The sequence below is a fragment of the Dama dama genome, chromosome 2, assembly GCF_033118175.1.
Source record: "Dama dama isolate Ldn47 chromosome 2, ASM3311817v1, whole genome shotgun sequence".
In the NCBI taxonomy this organism is placed as follows: Eukaryota; Metazoa; Chordata; class Mammalia; order Artiodactyla; family Cervidae; genus Dama; species Dama dama.
In genome coordinates, this window is record NC_083682.1 from 9,687,686 (window position 1) to 9,708,674 (window position 20,989).

Genomic DNA, 20,989 nt, shown 5'->3' on the forward strand with positions numbered 1-20,989 from the left:
AGGCTTTCTTTAGTTGCAGCAAGCGGGGGCTGCTCTTCATTGCAGTGTGCAGGCTTCTCATTGCAGTGGCTTCTCTTGTGGCAAAGCGAAGGCTCTAGGGCATGTGGGCTCAGTAGTTGTGGCACACAGGCACTTGTCCCAAGGCATGTGGGATCTTCCTGGACTAGGGATCGAACCAGTGTCCCTTGCATTGCAAGGCAGATTCTTAACCACTGGACAACCAGGGAAGAGCCAGCATCATCTCATTAATTTATACATGTGTATACTGCCTGTTCGGAGAAGGCAATGGCACCCCACTCCAGTACTCTTGCCTGGAAAAATCCCATGGACGGAGGAGCCTGGTAGGCTGCAGTCCATGGGGTCTCGAAGAGTCAGACATGACTGAGCGACTTCACTTTCACTTTTCACTTTTATGCATTGGAGAAGGAAATGGCAACCCACTCCAGTGTTCTTGCCTGGAGAATCCCAGGGATGGGGTCGCACAGAGTCAGACACGACTGAAGTGACTTAGCAGTAGCAGCAGCAGCATACTGCCTGTTTCCCCTCAAGATGGGCAGGGATTCTTGCTCTTGTGTGCCTCTATATCTCCAAAGCCTAGATGAGCCCCTGGCACACAACAGGTGCTCGGGATGTATTTGCACCAGTAAGTGAATCTCTAGCACCTAACAGTGTGCTTGGCAAATAATGAAAGTGAAAATCCCTCAGTCATGTCCAACTCTTTGCAACGCTATGAATTATATAGTCCATGGAATTCTCCAGGCCAGACTACTGGAGTAGGTAGTCATTCCCTTCTCCAGGGGATCTTCCCAACCCAGGGATTGAACCCAGGTCTCCTGCATTGCTGGTGGATTCTTTACCAGCTGAGCAACCAGGGAAGCCTTCACACTGTGCTTGGCAAATAATGGAGTTTAACAAATGTGGGTGGACTGAACCTCATTCTTGTATGGAATCTATTATTATCTCTTCAAGCTTCTTAGGCTTTGCATGGCCATATAAAGTCTCCCCTAGCCCTGACATCTTTGCATCCGAAGCCTCAGAATTCAGAGACAAGCTAGAACGGAAAGGAAATAGCAGTGGAGAACAATCAGCTGTATTGACATTCAGAATACAAAGAAAGCCTGCTGACAGATTGTTTCATTTAGATTTTGGTGCACAACAAACAACCCAAAAGCTTAGTGGCTTAAAACAACCACAGTAATTTATTTATCTCATAAATCTACAATTTGAGCAACACTCAGTGGGGAAGGCATGCTCCTGTTCCAGGCAACGTCAGCTGGGGCAGTTCAGTTGGGGACTGGAGGATCTACTTCCTGCATGGCTCAGTCACATGGGTGGCAAGTTAAAGCTTGTTAGCCAGGAGCCTGGTTGTGGCTATAGCTGAAACACTTACAGGTACCCTCTTCATGTGGCCTGGTTCTTCACAGAATGGTGGCTGATTTCTAAGTGCAAGTACCCCAAGAGGACCAGGCAGAAGATCTATCTCTTCTTCTGACTTAGCTTTGGAAATCACATAGCATCACACCGCCCAGACTCAAGCTGAGAGATCTTACAGCAAAGAGCATCGGTGTCAAACTGTAAAAGGAGCATGTGGGAGGGAAGATCTCGTGAAGGCCACCTTGGAAAACATAATCTGATGCAAGAATAGTTCTTGCCAACCTGCATAGTAGAAAAGAGCCCTTGTGATGATGTCTGCCACCTGCTGTCTCCCAAAGATATATACACAAGTAGCAGGTCCAGCCTCTGGAGGGCAATCTCTGAGCAAGGACCATCCAGCCCAGCTGCCCCTCCCCCTGGTTCTAGGCTCCTACTGAGAGGGTAACAGGCAGGAAGGACAGGGGTCTCCAAATGGAGAAAATATGCTGCAAGTGTCAGACATTTTTTATCTCTCTCTAAAGTGGCAGGGTGATGCTGAAGCTGGAACTCCAGTACTTTGGCCACCTCATGCAAAGAGTTGACTCACTGGAAAAGACCCTGATGCTGGGAGGGATTGGGGGCAGGAGGAGGAGGTGATGACAGAGGATGAGATGGCTGGATGGCATCACTGACTCGATGGGCATGAATTTGAGTAAACTCCGAGAGTCGGTGATGGACAGGGAGGCCTCGCGTGCTGCAATTCATGGGGTCGCAAAGAGTCGGACATGACTGAACGACAACTGAACTGAACTGAACTGAAAGTGGCAGGAGGAAACAAACTACAAGTATTAAGATTTTTTTCCCTTCTCTATATAACTTTTAAAAGAGATTTCTCTTAAAATTCTGTGATGCCATCCATGATGACACCTGGCTCCACCTGAACTTAACTGTTCTCCAACCTTGAGGTAACCAATGCGGTTTTCTTATGGAAATGTTTGTTTTTAGCTATGTTAATGAATCATGTATTTACCCTAGACTATGTATTTACCCTAGACTCTGTATTCAAGAGTCTTCAACTTGGAAGAAGAGTTATGACCAAGATACACAGCATATTAAAAAGCAGAGACATTACTTTGCCAACAAAGGTCCATCTAGTCACGGCTATGGTTTTTCCAGTAGTCATGTATGGATGTGAGAGATGGACTATAAAGAAAGCTGAGTGCCTAAGAATTGATGCATTTGAACTGTGGTATTGGAGAAGACTCTTGAGAGTCCCTTGGACAGCAAGGAGATAGAACCAGCCCATCCTAAAGGAAGTCAGTCCTGAATATTCATTGGAAGGACTGGTGCTAAAGCTGAAACTCGAATACTTTGGCCACCTGTGGGGAAGAACTGACTCATTTGAAAAGTCTCTGATGCTGGGAAAGATTGAAGGTGGGAGGAGAAGGGGACAACAGAGGATGAAATGGTTGGATGGCATCACCAACTCAATGGACATGACCTTAAGTAAGCTCTGGGAGTTGGTGATGGATAGGGAAGCCTGGAGTGCTGCAGTCCATGGGGTTGCAAAGAGTCAGACATGACTGAGTGACTGAACTGTACTGAATTGTCTTCAAGTTAGTTCCACTTAAGACTCAAAACTGACTTAACAAACCAGTATGTTTTACTCATGCAAATGTTCTCTTAAGCTATGTTCATGAGACTGTATTTGCTTGGAAACCTGTCTTTCTTCAAAATTCATGTCAATCATTTTATGGCCCGGCACAATTCCCCTTGTGCCAATGTTATCTCAAAATGCATGATGTGGGTGAGGGGCCTGGTGCCATTCTCTGAGTTTTGAGACATTTCCTTTCTCTAATTAGCAGACTGCTAGGAGCTATATAACATCCTGCTAAAGACTAGTAGGGGGCACTCTTTCTGCCCCCTTCTGATGTCTATGTCAGAAGCTTTCTCTATCTCTTTTATGCTTTAATAAAACTTTGTTACACAAAAACTTTGAGTGATCAAGCCTTGTCTCTGGCCCCGGATTGAATTCTTCTCCTCTGGAGGCCAAGAATCCCGACGTCTTTCAGGTTCAGCAACAATCTTTCATCTTGGGGGCTGGTCCAGGATTCTTCAGGACAAGGTAAGCTCTAGTTCTTTGTTCTCCTAGTAAACATGTTTTCTGCTGTACTTTACTAACTCTAGGGTGTGTTTGTATGAATGAATGACATATCCTGCACAAAGCAAGTGAGGAGCCCTGCTCTGCAGTTCCGTGGTGACCTCATAGGGCTTATGGCAGAAACCCTGTTGGGTTTTCTACAGACCTGCCAATGCCAAGAGGCACACAATATCTCCTTTGGGGATTGGCCAGAAATGGGCAAAGCGGATAGACCGAACTCTCCTTTCTCGGTCAAACTTTCTGGTCTCTTTGACCATTTCATAACTTCTTGGGAATTAGAACTAGTAACCTAATCTGTTGGCTCATAGACTTTCAAGGGACTTGTGATCTATGCTGTTACTGCGTACTGTTGCTTAGGCCCCAAACTTAGATTGATAGTCAGGAAGCACCTAGCCTCGCTAGGAGTCAAAAGTTCGGAAGCTAGATGGAGCTCTAGCTCCAAGAGCATCTCCTGGGTTAAAGGTTACTCAGATAGGAAGCACAGCGGGCTTCTTCCTTTGGGAACACTATCTCTTAGTGCACCAGAGGAGGCTCTCCAGTGGCTTTTGTCCCAACTCTTTAGATATTCTTTCTGTGGAATTGTGGGAATGAACTGGAAGGACTGGCCCTAATAACTCGAGGACAAAAATCACTTTTTCCTCACTGGCCAGCCCTTCACCATCTCTTTTGCTATTGCTTATACTGGACAGGGGAGCCTAGTGGGCTGCCGTCTGTGGGGTCACTTAGAGTCGGACACGACTGAAGTAACTTAGCAGCAGCAGCAGCAGCATACTGGTGTGGTGAAGGAACATATCAGTTTTATGTTTGTACCAGTCTTATTGTGGTCAGGAATATACTGAGGGTCAGGCACAGGCACTCAGGTGACAAATGTTTCCCTCAGTGGTCTTAGCTTGGGAGGCATTCCAGAAGGTTACTCCAAATGCACCCCGGGTGGCAAAAGAGGCAAGCAAGGTTCTAATGGTGAGAAACTGGACACTAGTCTGGGATGCCATCAGGTCTACCTCTGGTGCATCTCTACCCCACCTTGGTGGCAGAGCCAGGAGGGACGAGTATGGTGGCAGGGAAGGAAAGCTTTGGTGAAAAGCCTGTCTACACCCCCATCTAGAGCAGGGAGGGATGCTTCTGGTAGAAAGATGGTGCTGGTCTCTTTTTCCTCTCTTACAGATTGGAGCTGACAATTCCAGCCTCACTCCTTTGAACCGTATCCTGAAAAATGGATAGATTTGATCCCCAGAGCTTAAAGAAGACACACCTGATCTTCCTGTGTGATACCACATGGCCATGGTATCCATTGGAGGATGGCAAACAGTGGCCGGTTGGAGGGTCTCTTAATTATAATACTGTTTTGCGGGGAGCGGCTTGAAAAAGCTGACTCTGGGAGCTGCCTTGATTGATTATCAAGGGTCTGTTCGCAGACATAGCTCTCTGTCCCGCCACCCCTCTGAAATTTACTATCCAAGTTAACTCCTAACAGACCATTAGTGAGCCTTGAATGTACACAAGGTGCAGATAGATGGCTTTGCACGACTGCCCTTAAGATAAGTAGGATGCCTTTGGCGCCATGAGAGAGCTCTGGTTATTGTTATCTTAAAGATGATGTACATGGGGAAGAATTTTCTTTGTGATGCCTCTCTTCTTGGTTTAGTATATATGTAACCCTGAGAAATAAAGAATCATCGTTGACTGCAGCGATCCTCTCGACCCCATCTGTTCTGTCTCCTTTTTTCTTAGCCTAAAGGAACGCGTAGTGTTGCTCGCTAAAATCTTCCGGCTGGCCCGGCAAGTGGCGCCCAACGTGGGGCTCAACGAAAGTTCCTTGCGGCCGCTGCCCGTTGAAACTATTAAGGTAAGTAAGAGTGTGTGTACTTGTATATTGAGGGGCAGGAAGGAATATTGTCGAGAGTATAAACCATGGAAGCCAGTATCTTCTGGGCGTATGTTCCTGATCCCCCTCTTTTACAGCCTGTTGGATGGGAAATGAGTTCTGTTCCTGTGTATGTGAATGACACAATACTTTTGGGGGGGTTTTCTGATAAGCATATTTTTCCACAGAATGCCAGTATTTCTTATTCGGGATCCTCCTCACAATTACCAATGTGCTTTTTCCGAAATCATAATGTTTCAGGATGTCTTACTGTTACAGATGCAGAATACTTTGGTTATGATTATGACCATGACCACCGTAATTGGATAGTAGATATTCCTAGCATTACAAAATCTACAGGATATGCACGACGAGTCAATGGAACCGGACCTAAAGACATTCCATTTTGTGGCCTGGGGGTAAAAGGACAATATATAGCTGTGCCATGGAAACTTTGTAGAGATGAGATTGCTACTGTATATTCTATTACTAATGACACGCACTCACTGTGGGACTGGTCGCCAGACTCCAACAGGAACCCCGGAAAGAAAGGCGGCAGACAACTTGCAGCTAGAATTTGGAATCTTGGTGGCACCACGGTGTATCAGACTGAGATATGAAAGCTGTTGGCTGCTTTCGGAACAGATGGGTCCCTTTTACGGTCTGGAGGAAAGACCAAAGGAGTACTATCCTGGAGAGCGTATTGGTGGAATGAGACTTGGAGATATCCTCGGGCCTGCGTACCCTATCCCTTTATGATCCTTGTTGGCTCTGTGACTCTTTCTAAAAATGCTGGCCTATATCATGTTCATTGTTTTAATTGTACCCTGACTAATTGTATAAGAGGTATGGAAAATAATTCTGGGGCTCTGATAGTTAAACAACCGCCCTTCGTCATGATGCCTGTAAATCTTACTGAGCCCTGGTATGAAGAGTCAGGGCTTGAGCTGTGGAATAAAGTGCGTACAGCCCTTGCTAGGCCACGAAGGGGGATAGGATTAATAATTCTAGGAGTAGTAACGCTTATAACTTTAATTGCTTCTGCTGTTACTGCTTCTGTATCCTTAGCTCAATCTGTACATACTGCTAATATTGTAGATGATTTAGCAAAGAACACTTCAAAAGCTTTAGGAATTCAGGAAGATATAGATAGAAAACTAGAAGATAGGCTAAATGCCCTCTATGCTACCGTGAGATTTTTGGGAGAAGAAATATTAGGCTTGAAATTGAGGGCAAAAATCAGGTGTCATGCTAATTATCATTGGATTCGTGTAACTCCAAAAATTTATAATAATACTGAGACCCCTTGGAATAAGATAAAATTACATTTAGATGGTATTTGGCATAATGAAAACATTTCCTTAGATCTATTACAACTTCATCAGAAAATTCTTGATATAGAAAATGCTCCTCGGGCTAGTATGGATTTGGCAGAAAATGCTGAAGAGTTTGTTAACAGTTTGTTTTCCAATTTTCCCTCAATAACCTCACTTTGGCATCTTTTTTCAGGGGCCATGGCCATGCTTCTGGTATTAGCGCTTTTTGTGTGCATTACTCCTTGTATCATAAAGAAATTTGTCAAAGAGTTGTGGGACATCAAGGCTGTCCTACACAGTAATTATTTACGCCAAAAGAATCAGGCGTGCCATTTTATTAAATAAAAGAGGGGGAGCTGCGGGGAGCGGCTTGAAAAAGCTGACTCTGGGAGCTGCCTTGATTGATTATCAAGGGTCTATTCGCAGACATAGCTCTCTGTCCCGCCACCCCTCTGAAATTTACTATCCAAGTTAACTCCTAACAGACCATTAGTGAGCCTTGAATGTACACAAGGTGCAGATAGATGGCTTTGCATGACTGCCCTTAAGATAAGTAGGATGCCTTTGGCGCCATGAGAGAGCTCTGGTTATTGTTATCTTAAAGATGATGTACATGGGGAAGAATTTTCTTTGTGATGCCTCTCTTCTTGGTTTAGTATATATGTAACCCTGAGAAATAAAGAATCATCGTTGACTGCAGCGATCCTCTCGACCCTATCTGTTCTGTCTCCTTTTTTCTTAGCCTAAAGGAACGCGTAGTGTTGCTCGCTAAAATCTTCCGGCTGGCCCGGCACTGTTTTACAATTAGACCGGTTCTGTAGAAAACAAGGGAAATGGGTAGAAGTAGCATATGTGTTGCCCTTTTTCTCTCTGCGAGACATGCCAGACTTAAGTCCTGAGGGTATAGATTTGGGTATGAAATCTATAGAGATTGTCCTCCCCCATGTCCTCCTATGTCGCCTCTGTACCCGGGGCTCCAACCTGAGCAAACTGAAAGTCAGAGAACTCCCACAGGAAGGGTTGCCTTGGTCTCGGTAAAAACCTAAACTGAGATTCAAACTGCCCAAGTGGAGGTCCAAACAGCTGAGAGGGTAACAGGCAGGAAGGCCAGGGGTCTCCAAACAGAGGAAATAGGCTGCAAGTGTCAGGCATTTTTATCTCTCTTAAGTGGCAGGAGGAAACAAACTAGCGATATTTCTTCCTTCTCTATACAAATTTTAAAAGGATGTTTCTCTTAAAATACTGTGTTGCAAAAAAAAAAAAAAAAAAAAAATACTGTGTTGCCATGATACCTGGTTTCACCTGAAGCTAACTTTTCTCAAACCTTGAGTTAACCAATACATTTTTCTTATGGAAATGTTTGTCTTAAGCTATGTTAATGTACTGTGCATTTACCCCAGACTCTGTCTTCAAGTCAGTTCCGCCTAATGGCTCAGAACCTACTTGACAAACCAGTATGTTATACTCAGATATTGTTTCCCTAATCTAGGTAAATGAAACTATTTGTATGCTAATCTGCCCTACTACAAGATTCAAGTCAATCGTTTTATGGCCCAGGATGAATCATCTGGTGCCAAGATTATCCAAAAATGCATCTTATGGATGAGGGGCCTGGTGCCATTCTGAGCTTTAAGACATTCCTTTCTTTTCATTAACAGACTGCTAGTGACTATATAACATCCAGCTGAAGACTAGCAGGGGGGGTACTCTTTCTGCCCCCTTCTGATGCTTATGTCAGAAGCTTTCTTTATCTCCTTTACATTTTAATAAAACTTTATTACACAAAAGCTCTGAGCGATCCAGCCTTGTCTCTGGCCCCACATTGAATTCGTCTCCTCTGGAGGCCAAGAACCCCGGCGTCTTATCGTTCACAACAACTTTTCACAACCCATCTCAGTACAACCTCAGACTACTCTGGTTTCAATAGAAACTCAGACAATCAAAGTAAGAGAAGCTCAGACAGCAAAAACTAAGGGTGAAATACAGAATGAGATGGAAGACAGGAGACAAAGAGATAAAGAAAAGCAGGTTTCTCCAATCTATCCCAGGGATCATATACGCAGAGCAGCCAGAGAGGCTGAGAATAGCCACACAAGCTGTTGCCTCTTCATGAAGCGCCCACCAGGAGAAATAATCAGTGTATGAGAGTTAATATGCCGTTTTCTTATCAACAAATACAAAGAATCAAGGAGGATCTGGGAGACTACTTAGAGGACCCAGAAAAATCTATTGGAGCTTTTAAAGGTGTTACTCTGCTTTATGACCTTCCTTGGAAAGATGTGATGTATATCCTGGGACAAATACTAACTAGAAAAATCAAGTTTTGGGGAAAGCGGTTGTCTATAGAGATGAATGGCTTGCTAATGAATCAGTAGGGAAGAGGAAGGACAAGATAGCTGCCCTCCCCACTGGGAATCAGGTGGTCCCAACTATAGAACCAGATTGGGACTATAACACGGCTAAAGGAAGATAGGATCAGAGTCATTTTGTCAGATGTGTTCTTGAAGGACTCAGGCAAGCATGTGCTAAGAGTTTAAACTATGCCAAATTGGCAAACATAGAACAGGAAGAGAAGGAAGCTCCTGGTAAATTCCTAGATAGACTGAGAGAAGCCCTTTGCAGATTCACTGAGATTGACCCCAAAAGTGAAGAGGGAGAAGTGATCTTAAAATATAGATTTCTCACTGAGTCTGCTCCAGATATCCACTGTAAGCTATTAAAACAGGCATATGGACCAAATCAGTCTTTTAGGTAATCTGTTACAACTGGCTCAGACAGTCTGTTACAGCAGGGAATATGAGGGAAAGAAAGAAAGGCAGAGAAAGACAAAGGAACAGGTGGAAGCCCTTGTAATGACTGTAAAAACTGTTCTTAAACAGGCTGAGAAAAATGCCCAGGGGGACCCAGGTGCAAAGGGATGGGCTTCCTATTACTGTGGAAAGGAGGGACACCTCAAGTGGGATTGCCCTCAGGCATCTAAGCCGCCCCCGGCTCCGTGTCCAGTCTGCAAGGGACCACACTAGAGGAGAGACTGCCCCTAGAGGCATAGGTTTCAGGGGTTGGACTCTCAAGACAATCAGGACTGAAGGTGCGCAGGGGTCCCCATACAAGCTCCCGTCCTAATTACACCTGAGGAACCGTGGGTATTAATAATTGTGGGGGGCCAATCCCTTGATTTCCTTTTAGAAACTGCTTACTGAAGCTCCTGGCCCACTTTCTTCCCTATCCGCTTCCATAATGGAACTGTCTGGATTAGCAAAAAGGTATTATTTCAGTTGTCTTTAAGCTGCAACTGGGACTCTGTTATTTTGACACAAGTTTCTGATCTTACCAGAGTCTCCCTCACCCCTTTTAGGGAGGAATATACTGAGCAAGGTCCATGCCTCTGTTTTCAAGAATATGGAGTCCTCCCTTTCTTTCCCATTAATTGAACAAAATGTAAATCCTAGAGTGAGGGCTGATGGAAAATCTATGGGCCAAGCACAAAATGCTTTCCTGTAGTTGTCAAGCTCAAAGACCCGGATTTATTTCCACATAAAAAGCAGTATCCACTGAAACCTGAGGTTATGGAAGGGTTAAAACCCATCATTGAGAATTTAAAGGAGCAGGGGCTATTAATTCCCTGCAACAGTCCATGCAACACTCCTATTTTGGATATAAAGAAATCAAATGGTAAATGGAGACTAGTTCAAGATTTAAGAATAAAAAATGAGGCTGTAGTTCCTTTACACCCCTGGTGCCCAGTCCTCATACTCTATTGTCTGAAATTCCTGAATGAGCCAAATATTTCTCAGTAATTGATTTAAAAGATGCCTCCTATTCTATGCCTTTGGCAGAGGAAAGTCAATTTTTATTTGCCTTTGAAGACCCTACACAGCCAGCTTCTCAGTTAACCTGGACAGCTTTGCCCCAGGGATTTCATGATAGCCCTCGCCTATTTGGGCAAAGTTTGTCATGGGATCTACAAAACTTTAATAGCTCTGAGGCAGTGGTGCTACAATGTGTGGATGATATTCTGCTCTGTGCTGAGACAGAGGAAGCTTGCTCACAAGCCTCAGAAGATTTCTTAAACTTTCTAGCAGGCTGTGCTTATAAGGCTTCAAGGGAAAAGGCTCAACTTTGTCAACAATCTGTTAAATATCTGGGCCTAATCATATCAGAAGGGACTAGGGCCATAGACCCTGAGAGAATTAAATCCATACTAAATCATCCCCTACCTATGACTCTAAGACAATTGAGAGGATTTTTAGGAATCACAGGCTACTGCTGCATTTCCATTCCAAAACAAACTGGTTTGGTCTCCATATTCTCAAAGGCTTTTAAGGCTCTTCAGACTGCTCTCCTGCAAACTCCTGCTTTGAGCTTACCCACAGGGTCAGAATTTACTTTGTCACTGAAAGAAAAGGTATGGCCTTGGGAGTTTTGACACAAGCCTGAGGGCCTCACCAGCAGCCTATAGGAATGGAATCTTAAACTCTAAGGTTAATATTTGGATGATAGACAGTAGGCTTCTTAAATACCAGTCATTGTTGTTAGAAGCTTAAAGTTGGTGGAAATTTAAATCCTGACACTTTGCTTCCTGAGAAGGAAGATGAAACACCTGATCATGATTGTTCCCAATTTCTAACTTTAAACTATGCAGCTCGGGAAGATCTGATGGATTCCCCGTTAGACAACCCTGACCTGGAAATATTTACAGATGGCAGTTCTTTTGTTTGGGATGGGAAGCATAAAGCAAGTTACGCTATGGTGAAGGCTGAACAGGTTTTAGAAGCAAAATCTCTCCCCCAGGGAATGAGTGCTCAGCTAGGGACCAGAGCTCTAGAGTTAAGCAAAAGGCAGCAAGTAAGTATCTACACTGATTCTAAGTATGTTTACTTGACTTAACAAGCTTACACTGCAATGTGGAAAGAAAGACAGTTTAAAATGGCAACAGGAGAACCTATTAAGCATTTCAGAGAGATCAAGAGACTTTTAACTGCTATACATTGTCCTAAAGAAGTAGCTGTTGTGCATTACAAAGGGCACAGCAGGGACATAGTAAAGTAGCTGAAGATAATCACCTGGTTGACTGTCAAGCCAGAAAAGCAGCGCTTTACAAAACGCCTTCACTGAAGATGCCTTTGATCTGGACAGGTCCTGTGGAATAGGAAAGACCACAATGTACTGAGGAAGAATTAGAAAGATACTAGAAAAGAGGAGCAAGGATTACTGATAAAGGATAGTTACAGTTCGAGGATGGACAATTAATAATTCCTGAAAATGCTCAATGAAAAAGTTTTCCTAAAGCCTTGGAATTAGCTAATTATGTAACTCAGCTCTCAGTTTTTCAACTGGCATTAATGGAACTCCGGGAAGTGACTCCTGACCCAGCCATTGAGTCAAGCAAGTGTCTATTTCAGCCAGGAACCAAGGTCCCGATAAAAATATAAGAATCTGGGGTCCAATCCCTCGAGCCCCTCTGGGAAGGCCCTTACCAGGTTATTCTTTCTTCTCCCACAGCTGTCAAAGTGCCAGGAATTGATTCTGGGTGCACCACACTCGAGTGAAGAGGTGGTACTAAGAACTAAGTGACATCATTTTATGTCTTTACTTTCTATGCTCTGACTTTGTCCTTTTTCAGATGGGCCTGATAATCTATGTGAGCCTGCTTCTGCTGACTCTTAAAAATCCTGAGTCTGCCCTTTGATCCTCAAGACAATGCCTTCCTGTCCTGGGCTCACTCCTACACTGCATTCCACAATCAGTCTAACTGCTGGGTCTGCGGAGTGCTCCCCTCTTCATCAGTAGAAGGCTTCCTGTGGTGGACATCTCCACTTCAAGGAAAGGACTTTCTCCAAGTCTGTGACTACCTTGGACAACAACAATCATACTGATGCCTCTTCTCCCTGCATCTGTAACTGTATAGTTAGATTTGTTTCTAGTTGCATGAAGGCTTTTAAGTTCCAAATCGTTGTTCAAACTCCTGTGACTACAGCAGCTTCCCCCAACTACTACCTGGGGCCCCTGGATCAAGAGATCCTCAATATGAGGGTTAGGAAAATATGTTGCCCCACCAATTTAGGGACAACACCACTTATCAGATTGGAAGCAGTTACGGAATGAGAACAATGCCCCTTTCCCTTGGCAACATAATTCTCCTAAAATAAAAGGGGGAAATGAAAGAGTAACAGGCAGGAAGACCAGGGATCTCCAAACAGAGGAATAGGCTGCTAGTGTCAGACATTTTTTCTCTCTCTCTTAAGTGGCAGGAGGAAACAAACTACAAGTGTTAAGATTTTTTATCCTTCTCTATACAAATTTCAAAAGAGGTTTCTCTTAAAATTCTGTGTTGCCATGACGCCTGGCTCCACCTGAACTTAACTTTTCCCAAACCTTCAGCTAACCAATGCATTTTTCTTATGGAAATGTTTGTCTTAAGCTATGTTAATGAACTATGTATTTACCCTAGATTCTGTCTTCAAGTCGGTTCCGCCTAAGACACAGAGCTGACCTGACAAACCATGCAAATATTCTCTTAAGTTATGTTGATGAAACTGTATTTGCTTGGAAACCTGTCTTTTTTCAAGATTTATGTCAATCATTTTGTGGCCTGGGACAACTCCCCTTGTGCCAATGTTATCTCAAAATGCATGATATGGGTGAGGGGTCTGGTGACAGTCTGAGTCTTGAGACATTTCCTTTCTCTAATTAGCAGGCTGCTAGGAGCTATATAAGTGAAAGTGAAAGTCGATCAGTCGTGTACGACTCTTTGCGACCCCATGGGCTGTACAGAATTCTCTAGGCCAGAAAACCAGAGTGGGTAGCCTTTCCCTTCTCCAGGAGATCTTCCCAACCCAGGGATCAAACCCTGGTCTCCTGCATTGCAGGTGGATTCTTTACCAGCTGAGCCACAGGGGAAGCCCAGTAGCTATAAAATATCCAGCTAAAGACTAGCGGGGGGTGGGGGGGGGCACTCTTTCTGCCTCCTTCTGATGTCTATGTCAGAAGCTTTTTCTATCTCCTTTATACTTTAATGAAACTTTATTACATAAAAGCTCTGAGCGATCAAGCCTCATCCCTGGCCCCGGATTGAATTCTTCTCCTCTGCAGGCCAAGAATCCTGGCATCTTTCATGGTTCTGAAGGAGGAAACAGACAGAACAGGCTCTATCTTGAAAGCAGGACTTCATCTTGGACTGTGGACTTTGAGCCATATGCTCAGTATCTATGGAAACGACATACCAACTGGAAAACCAGACCCCCGGAAGGAAGAGCCCCAGGGCTCCTACCTAGACTCTCCATCGCCTAAAAGAATACCCTAATTATCTGTGTAACTATATAAAATCTCTGATCTGTGAACAGGATATTAAACTTCTTAACTGGACTACCTGAACTACTTGAACCATCAGGATAAAGAACTCCAGATTTTTCATTTTTAAAGAAACTAAATGTATGAGAAATTTACAGAATGGAGAATGAAAAGGTACCTTTTTAGCTTCAGGATTCATCCTTGCAGTTTTAAATGCAACATTATCCTGATTTTACTGCATATTTTTTCAGTATCCAACATCTTACTAATGTCACATTCTTTTTTGGTTAATCCCTATAAAAACCTAGAAGGAAGGGAAATTTAATTTTTGAAGAGTTACCCAGAATTAATCTTTCTAGTTTTTAGTGATTTGGTGGACGTTTCAAAGAGATAAGTAGAGACAAAAGATATTTTTAAGAATAATAAAATTTGTTAGTTGCTTTATGATATTTCTGAGAAGTCTTAAACTATAAGAATTCAGAAGGGGCATTTGACATGATTTGATATTGGATCTCTTGTTAAGATAATTTTCTACCAAATCACCAATTTCTTTGAACTATAGGGGCCACTGTCACTGGGGATATCTTGATTGATTTCTAAATACTGATAGGGTTAAAGTATGAAATATGCAAATTTCCTTAAAAAATTTAGATATAAACAAATAAGAGAACTGCTGTTGCTTCTGATGGTCTGAGGCAAAGGACAGCAGCCCTGAGAAAAATCCCATTCTTGGATCAGAACTTCTCAAGTGTACCATCTTGGTGCACTTACCTGCCATCCCAAACATTTTCTTTAAAATAGATACAGATGGCAAGAATGTGTGAAGTCACCAGTGGCCAAAAGTAGAAGAAACACAATCTCCTTTAGTCTCAGGTATGTGGAGAAGTCAATGGCAACCCACTCCAGTACTCTTGCCTGGAAAATCCCATGGATGGAGGAGCCTGGTAGGCTTCAGTCCATGGGGTCGCTAAGAGTCGGACGTGACTGAGTGACTTCACTTTCACTTTCACTTTCATATAGAATCATACATTCTATTATGCTTATTCGGGTATGACCACAGGCCTATTGATAATTGTCCACTGTTAACTACCTAGGCTTAAGGCATATTAATGACAGGTTGACTTTAATTGTATATTTCTTTTTCCTTTGTCCAGACTAGTTTCATGGAATTTGGGGAGGTGGGTTTGGGCATGTACACTTAAGGTATATAAGGTTTTCACAAAAACTGGTTGGAAGTCATGGGCTAAGAGGAGACTCTGCCTTAGGCCCGCTGGTGTAACAACCTGCACTCCACTACCTGCATTGTCCTTCTGAGTGAGTTTTTTTTCTGGAACGTGTGGCTACAACAGTTCAGCAACAACCTTTCACTACTTCTGTGCCACCAGTTCTTCCAACAGTCACGATAATCTGGCCCACAACTGAGTCTGAATTCTCTGTCCATGGGTACTACAACGATCCTGAAGACCACCCAGGGGACACTCTAAGACAGATCTACAGTGGTTAGGAGTTTGAAGATAGACTTAGATTCAATCTCAGCTCTGCCTTTTATTACCTGTGTGTCTTTGGCTAAGTTACTTGTGCAAATCTCAGAAGAATCTCAGTCTCCGGTTTGAGGATAAGAAAGTGGTGGCAGGGATAAGAAAGGCTGTTATGTAATTAGAGATCATCAGTATTCAGTTCAGTTGCTCAGTCATGAACAACTCTTTGTGACCCCATGGACTGCAGCATGACAGGCCTCCCTGTCCATCACTAACTCCTGGAGTTTACTCAAACTCATGTCCATTGAGTCCGTGATGCCATCCAACCAGCTCATCCTCTGTCAACCCCTTCTCCTCCTGGCTTCAGTCTTGCCCCGCATCAGGGTCTTTTCAAATGAGTCAGCTCTTCACATCAGGTGGCCAAAGTATTGGAGTTTCAGCTTCAACAGCAGTCCTTCCAATGAACATCCAGGACTGATCTTCTTTAGGATGGACTGGTTGGATCTCCTTGCAGTCCAAGGGACTCTCAAGAGTCTTCTCGAACACCACAGTTCAAAAGCATCAATTCTGAGGCACTCAGCTTTGTTTATATTCCAACTCTCACATCCATATGTGACTACTGGAAAAACCATAGCTTTGACTACACAGACCTTTGTTGGCAAAGTAATGTCTTTGCTTTTTAATATGCTGTCTATAAAAGGTTGTTGCTAAACGATAAGACGCTGGGATTCTGGGCCTCCGGAGGAGATGAATTCAATCCGGGGCCAGAGACAAGGCTGGATCACTTAGAACTTTTGTGTAATAAAGTTTTATTAAAGTATAAAGGAGATAGAGAAAGCTTCTGACATAGGCATCATAAGAGGGCAGAAAGAGTACCCCCCTGCTAGTCTTCAGGTGGATGTTATATAGTCACTAGCGGTCTGATAATGAAAGAAAGGAATGTCTTAAAATGCAGAATGGCACCAGGCCCCTCACCCATAAGATGCATTTTTGGATAATCTTGGCACCAGAAGATTCATCCCGGGCCATAAAACAATTGACTTGAATTTTGTAGAAGGGCAGATTACCATACAAATTGTTTCATTTATATAGATTAGGAGAACAATATCTGAGTATAACATACTGGTTTGTCAAGTAGGTTCTGAGCCATTAGGCGGAACTGACTTGAAGACAGAGTCTGGGGTAAATGCATAGCACATTAACATAGCTTAAGACAAACATTTCCATAAGAAAAATGTATTGATTAACTCAAGGTTTGAAAATACTTAGCTTCAGATGAAACCAGGTGTCATTATGGCAACACAGTATTTTAAGAGAAACCTCCTTTTAAATTTGTATAAAGAAGGAAAAAAATATCGCTAGTTTGTTTCCTCCTGTGGCTTAAGAGAGACAAAAACCTCTGACACTTGCAGCCTATTTCCTCTGTTTGGAGACCCCTGGCCTTCCTGCCTGTTACCCTCTCATCTAGGTTGGTGATAACTTTTCTTCTAAGGAGCAAGTGTCTTTTAATTTCATGGCTGCAATCATCATCTGCAGTGATTTTGGAGCCAAAAAAAATAAAGTCAACCAATGTTTCCCCATCTATTTGCCATGAAGTGATGGGACCAAAGGCCATGATCTTAGTTTTCTGAGTGTTGAGCTTTAAGCCAACTTTTTCACTCTCCTCTTTCACTTTCATCAAGAGGCTCTTTAGTTCTTCTTTGCTTTCTGCCGTGACGGTGGTGTCATCTGCATATCTGAGGTTATCCATATTTCTCCCAGCAATCTTGATTCCAGCTTGTGCTTCTTCCAGCCCAGCGTTTCTCATGATGTACTCTGCATATAAGTTAAATATGCAGGGTGACAATATACAGCCTTGACGTACTCCTTTTCCTATTTGGAACCAGTCTGTTGTTGCATGTCCAGTTCTAACTGTTGCTTCTTGACCTGCATACAGGTTTCTCAAGAGGCAGGTCAGGTGGTCTGGTATTCCCATTTCTTTCAGAATTTTCCACAGTTTATTGTGGTCCACACAGTCAAAGGCTTTGGCATAGTCAATACAGCAGAAATAGATATTTTTCTGGAACTCTCTTGATTTTTCAATGATCCAACAGATGTTGGCAATTTGACCTCTGGTTCTTCTGCCTTTTTACAATCCAACTTGAACATCTGGGTGTTCATGGTTCACATACTGTTGAAGCCTGGCTTAGAGAATTTCGAGCATTACTAGCATGTGAGATGAGTGCCCAGGAGTTTGGGGATTCTTTGGCATTGCCTTTCTTTGGGATTAGAATGAAAACTGACCTTTTCCAGTCCTGTGGCTACTGCTGAGTTTTCCAAACTTGCTGGCATATTGAGTGCAGCACTTTCACAGCTTGCTGGAGCGGCAGATGCGTGACGCTGGAGCTGCAGCTGTGAGGAGATACCCCACACCCAAGGGCAAAGGAGAAGCCCCAGGAAGACAGTACGAGAGGTGAATTTGCATTTAGAATCAAACCCCATACCCGCCAGAGATGCTCAGAGGGCTCAGAGATACCTTGAGTGCACCAGGACCCAGAGACCCCGCAGAGACTGAGACAGAACAGTGTTTGGGTGTCTCCTCAGGAGGTATGGGTCAGCAGTGGCCTGCTGCAGGGGCAGAGGCTCTGGGTGCAGCAGACCTGGGTATGACACAAGCCCTCTTGGAGGAGGTCGCCATTAACCCACCATAGAACTGCCAGAACTTACACAGGACTGGGGAAACCGACTCTGGGAGGGCAAAGACAGAAACTTGTGCACACCAGGACCCAGGAGAAAGGAGCAGTGACCCCACAAGAGACTGATCCAGACTTGCCCATGAGTGTCCAGGAGTCTCTGGCAGAGGCGTGGGTCCGTGGAGGCGTGGGTCAGGGGTGGCCTGCTGCAGGGCTGGGGGCACTGAGTGTAGCAGTGCATGCATGGGACCTTTTGAAGGAGGTCGTCATTATCTTCATCACCTTCACCATAGTTTGGCCTCAGGTCAAATAACAGGGAGGGAACACAGCCCTACCCTTGAACAGAAAATTGAATTAAAGATTTACTGAGTATGGCCTCACATCTCAGAACAAAACCCAGTTTCCCCCTCAGTCAGTCTCTCCCATCAGGAAGTTTCCATGAGCCTCTTATCCTTCTCCATCGGAGGGCAGAGAGAATGAAGACCACAGTCACAGAAAACTAACCAATCTGATCACATGGACCACAGCCTTGTCTAACTCAATGAAACTATGAGCCACACCATGTAGGTCAAACCAAGACGGACAGGTCATGGTGGAGAGTTCTGACAAAATGTGGTCCACTGGAGAGAGAAATGGCAAACCACTTCAGTATTCTTGCCTTGAGAACCCCATGGACAGTATGAAAAGGCAAAAAGATAGGACACTGAAAGATGAACTCCCCAGGTTTGTAGGTGCCCAACATGCTACTGGAGATCAGTGGAGAAATAACTCCAGAAAGAATGAAGAGATGGAGCCAAAGCAAAAACAACACCCAGTTCTGGATGTGACTGGTGATGGAAGTAAAGTCCGATGCTGTAAACAGCAATATTGCATAGGAACCTGGAATGTTAGGTCCATGAATCAAGGCAAATTGGAGGTGGTCAAACAGGAGATGGCAAGAGTGAACATCGACATTTTAGGAATCAGTGAACTAAAATGGACTGGAATGGTGACTTTAACTCAGATGACTATTATATCTAGTACTGTGGGCAAAAATCCCTTAGAAGAAATGGAGTAGCCATCATAGTCAACACAAGAGTCCGAAATGTAGTACTTGGATGCAATCTCAAAAACAACAGAAAGATCTCTGTTCATTTCCAAGGCAAACCATTCAATATCACAGTAATCCAAGCCTATGCCCCTACCAGTAATGCTGAAGAAGCTGAAGTTGGATGGTTCTATGCAGACCTACAAGACCTTCTAGAACTAACACCCAGAAAAGATGTCCTTTTCATTATGGGGGACTGGAATGCAAAAGTAGGAAGTCAAGAAATACCTGGAGTAACAGGCAAATTTGGCTTGGAGTACAGAATGAAGCAGGGCAAAAGCTAACAGAGTTTTGCCAAGAGAAGGCATTCAAACACACTCTTCCAACAACACAAGAGAAGACTCTACACATGGATATCACCAGATGGTCAATACCAAAATCAGACTGATTATATTCTTTGCAGCCAAAAATGGAGAAGCTCTATAGAGTCAGCAAAAACAAGACTGGGAGCTGACTGTGGCTCAAATCATGAATCCTTATTGCCAAATTCAGACTTAAATTGAAGAAAGTAGGGAAAACCATTAGATCGTCCAGGTATGACCTAAATCAAATCCTTTATGATTATACATTGGAAGTGAGAAATAGACTTCAGGGACTAGATCAGATAGACAGAGTGCCTGATAGACTATGGATGGAGGTTCGTGACACTGTACAAGAGACAGGGATCAAGACCATCCCCAAGAAAAAGAAATGTAAAAAAGCAAAATGGCTATCTGAAGAGGCCTTACAAAGAGCTGTGAAAAGAAGAGAAGTGAAAAGCAAAGGAGAAAAGGAAAGATATACCCATTTAAATGCAGAGTTCCAAAAAACAGCAAGGAGAGATAAGAAAGCCTTCCTCAGTGATCAGGGCAAAGGAATAGAGGAAAACAATAGAATGGGAAAGACTAGCGATCTCCTCAAGAAATTTAGAGATACCAAGGGAACATTTCATGCAAAGATGGGCTCAATAAAGGACAGAAGTGGTATGGACCTAACAGAAGCAGAAGATAATAAGAAGAGGTGGCAAGAATACACAGAAGAACTGTACAAAAAAGATCTTCATGACCCAGATAATCACAATGGTGTGATCACTTATCTAGAGCCAGACATCCTGGAATGTGAAGTCAAGTGGGCCTTAGGAAGCATCACCACAAACAAAGCTAGCAGAGGTGATGGAATTCTAGTTGAGCTATTTCACATCCTAAAAGATGATGCTGTGAAAGTGCTGCACTCAATATGCCAGCAAATTTGGAAAACTCAGCAGTGGCCACAGGATTGGAAAAGGTCAGTTTTCATTCCAATCCCTAAGAAAGGCAATCCCAAAGAATGCTCAAACTACTACACAATTGCCCTCATCTCACATGCTAGTAAAGTAATGCTCAAAACTCTCCAAGCCAGGCTTCAGCAATACGTGAACCATGAACTTCCAGATGTTCAAGCTGGTTTTAGAAAAGGCAGAGGAACCAGAGATCAAATTACCAACATCCGCTGTATCATCAAAAAAGCAAGAGAGTGCCAGAAAAACATCTATTTCTGCTGTACTGACTATGCCAAAGCCTTCGACTGTGTGGACCACAATAAACTGTGGAAAATTCTGAAAGAAGTGGGAATACCAGACCACCTGACCTGCCTCTTGAGAAACCTGTATGCAGGTCAAGAAGCAACAGTTAGAACTGGACATGCAACAACAGACTGGTTCCAAATAGGAAAAGGAGTACGTCAAGGCTGTATATTGTCACCCTGCATATTTAACTTATATGCAGAGTACATCATGAGAAACGCTGGGCTG

General features: G+C 43.6%; 1 protein-coding gene across 1 annotated transcript; it reads left to right on the forward strand.

The window, feature by feature from the left end:
- Positions 1-629: 629 nt before the first annotated feature.
- Positions 630-7,079, forward strand: LOC133067833 (endogenous retrovirus group K member 113 Env polyprotein-like). Its single transcript, XM_061158821.1, has 2 exons — positions 630-643; positions 6,013-7,079. The coding sequence occupies exons 1-2, from the start codon at positions 630-632 to the stop codon at positions 7,037-7,039; spliced, it is 1,041 nt and encodes a 346-aa protein (XP_061014804.1). The 3' UTR covers positions 7,040-7,079.
- Positions 7,080-20,989: the final 13,910 nt, after the last annotated feature.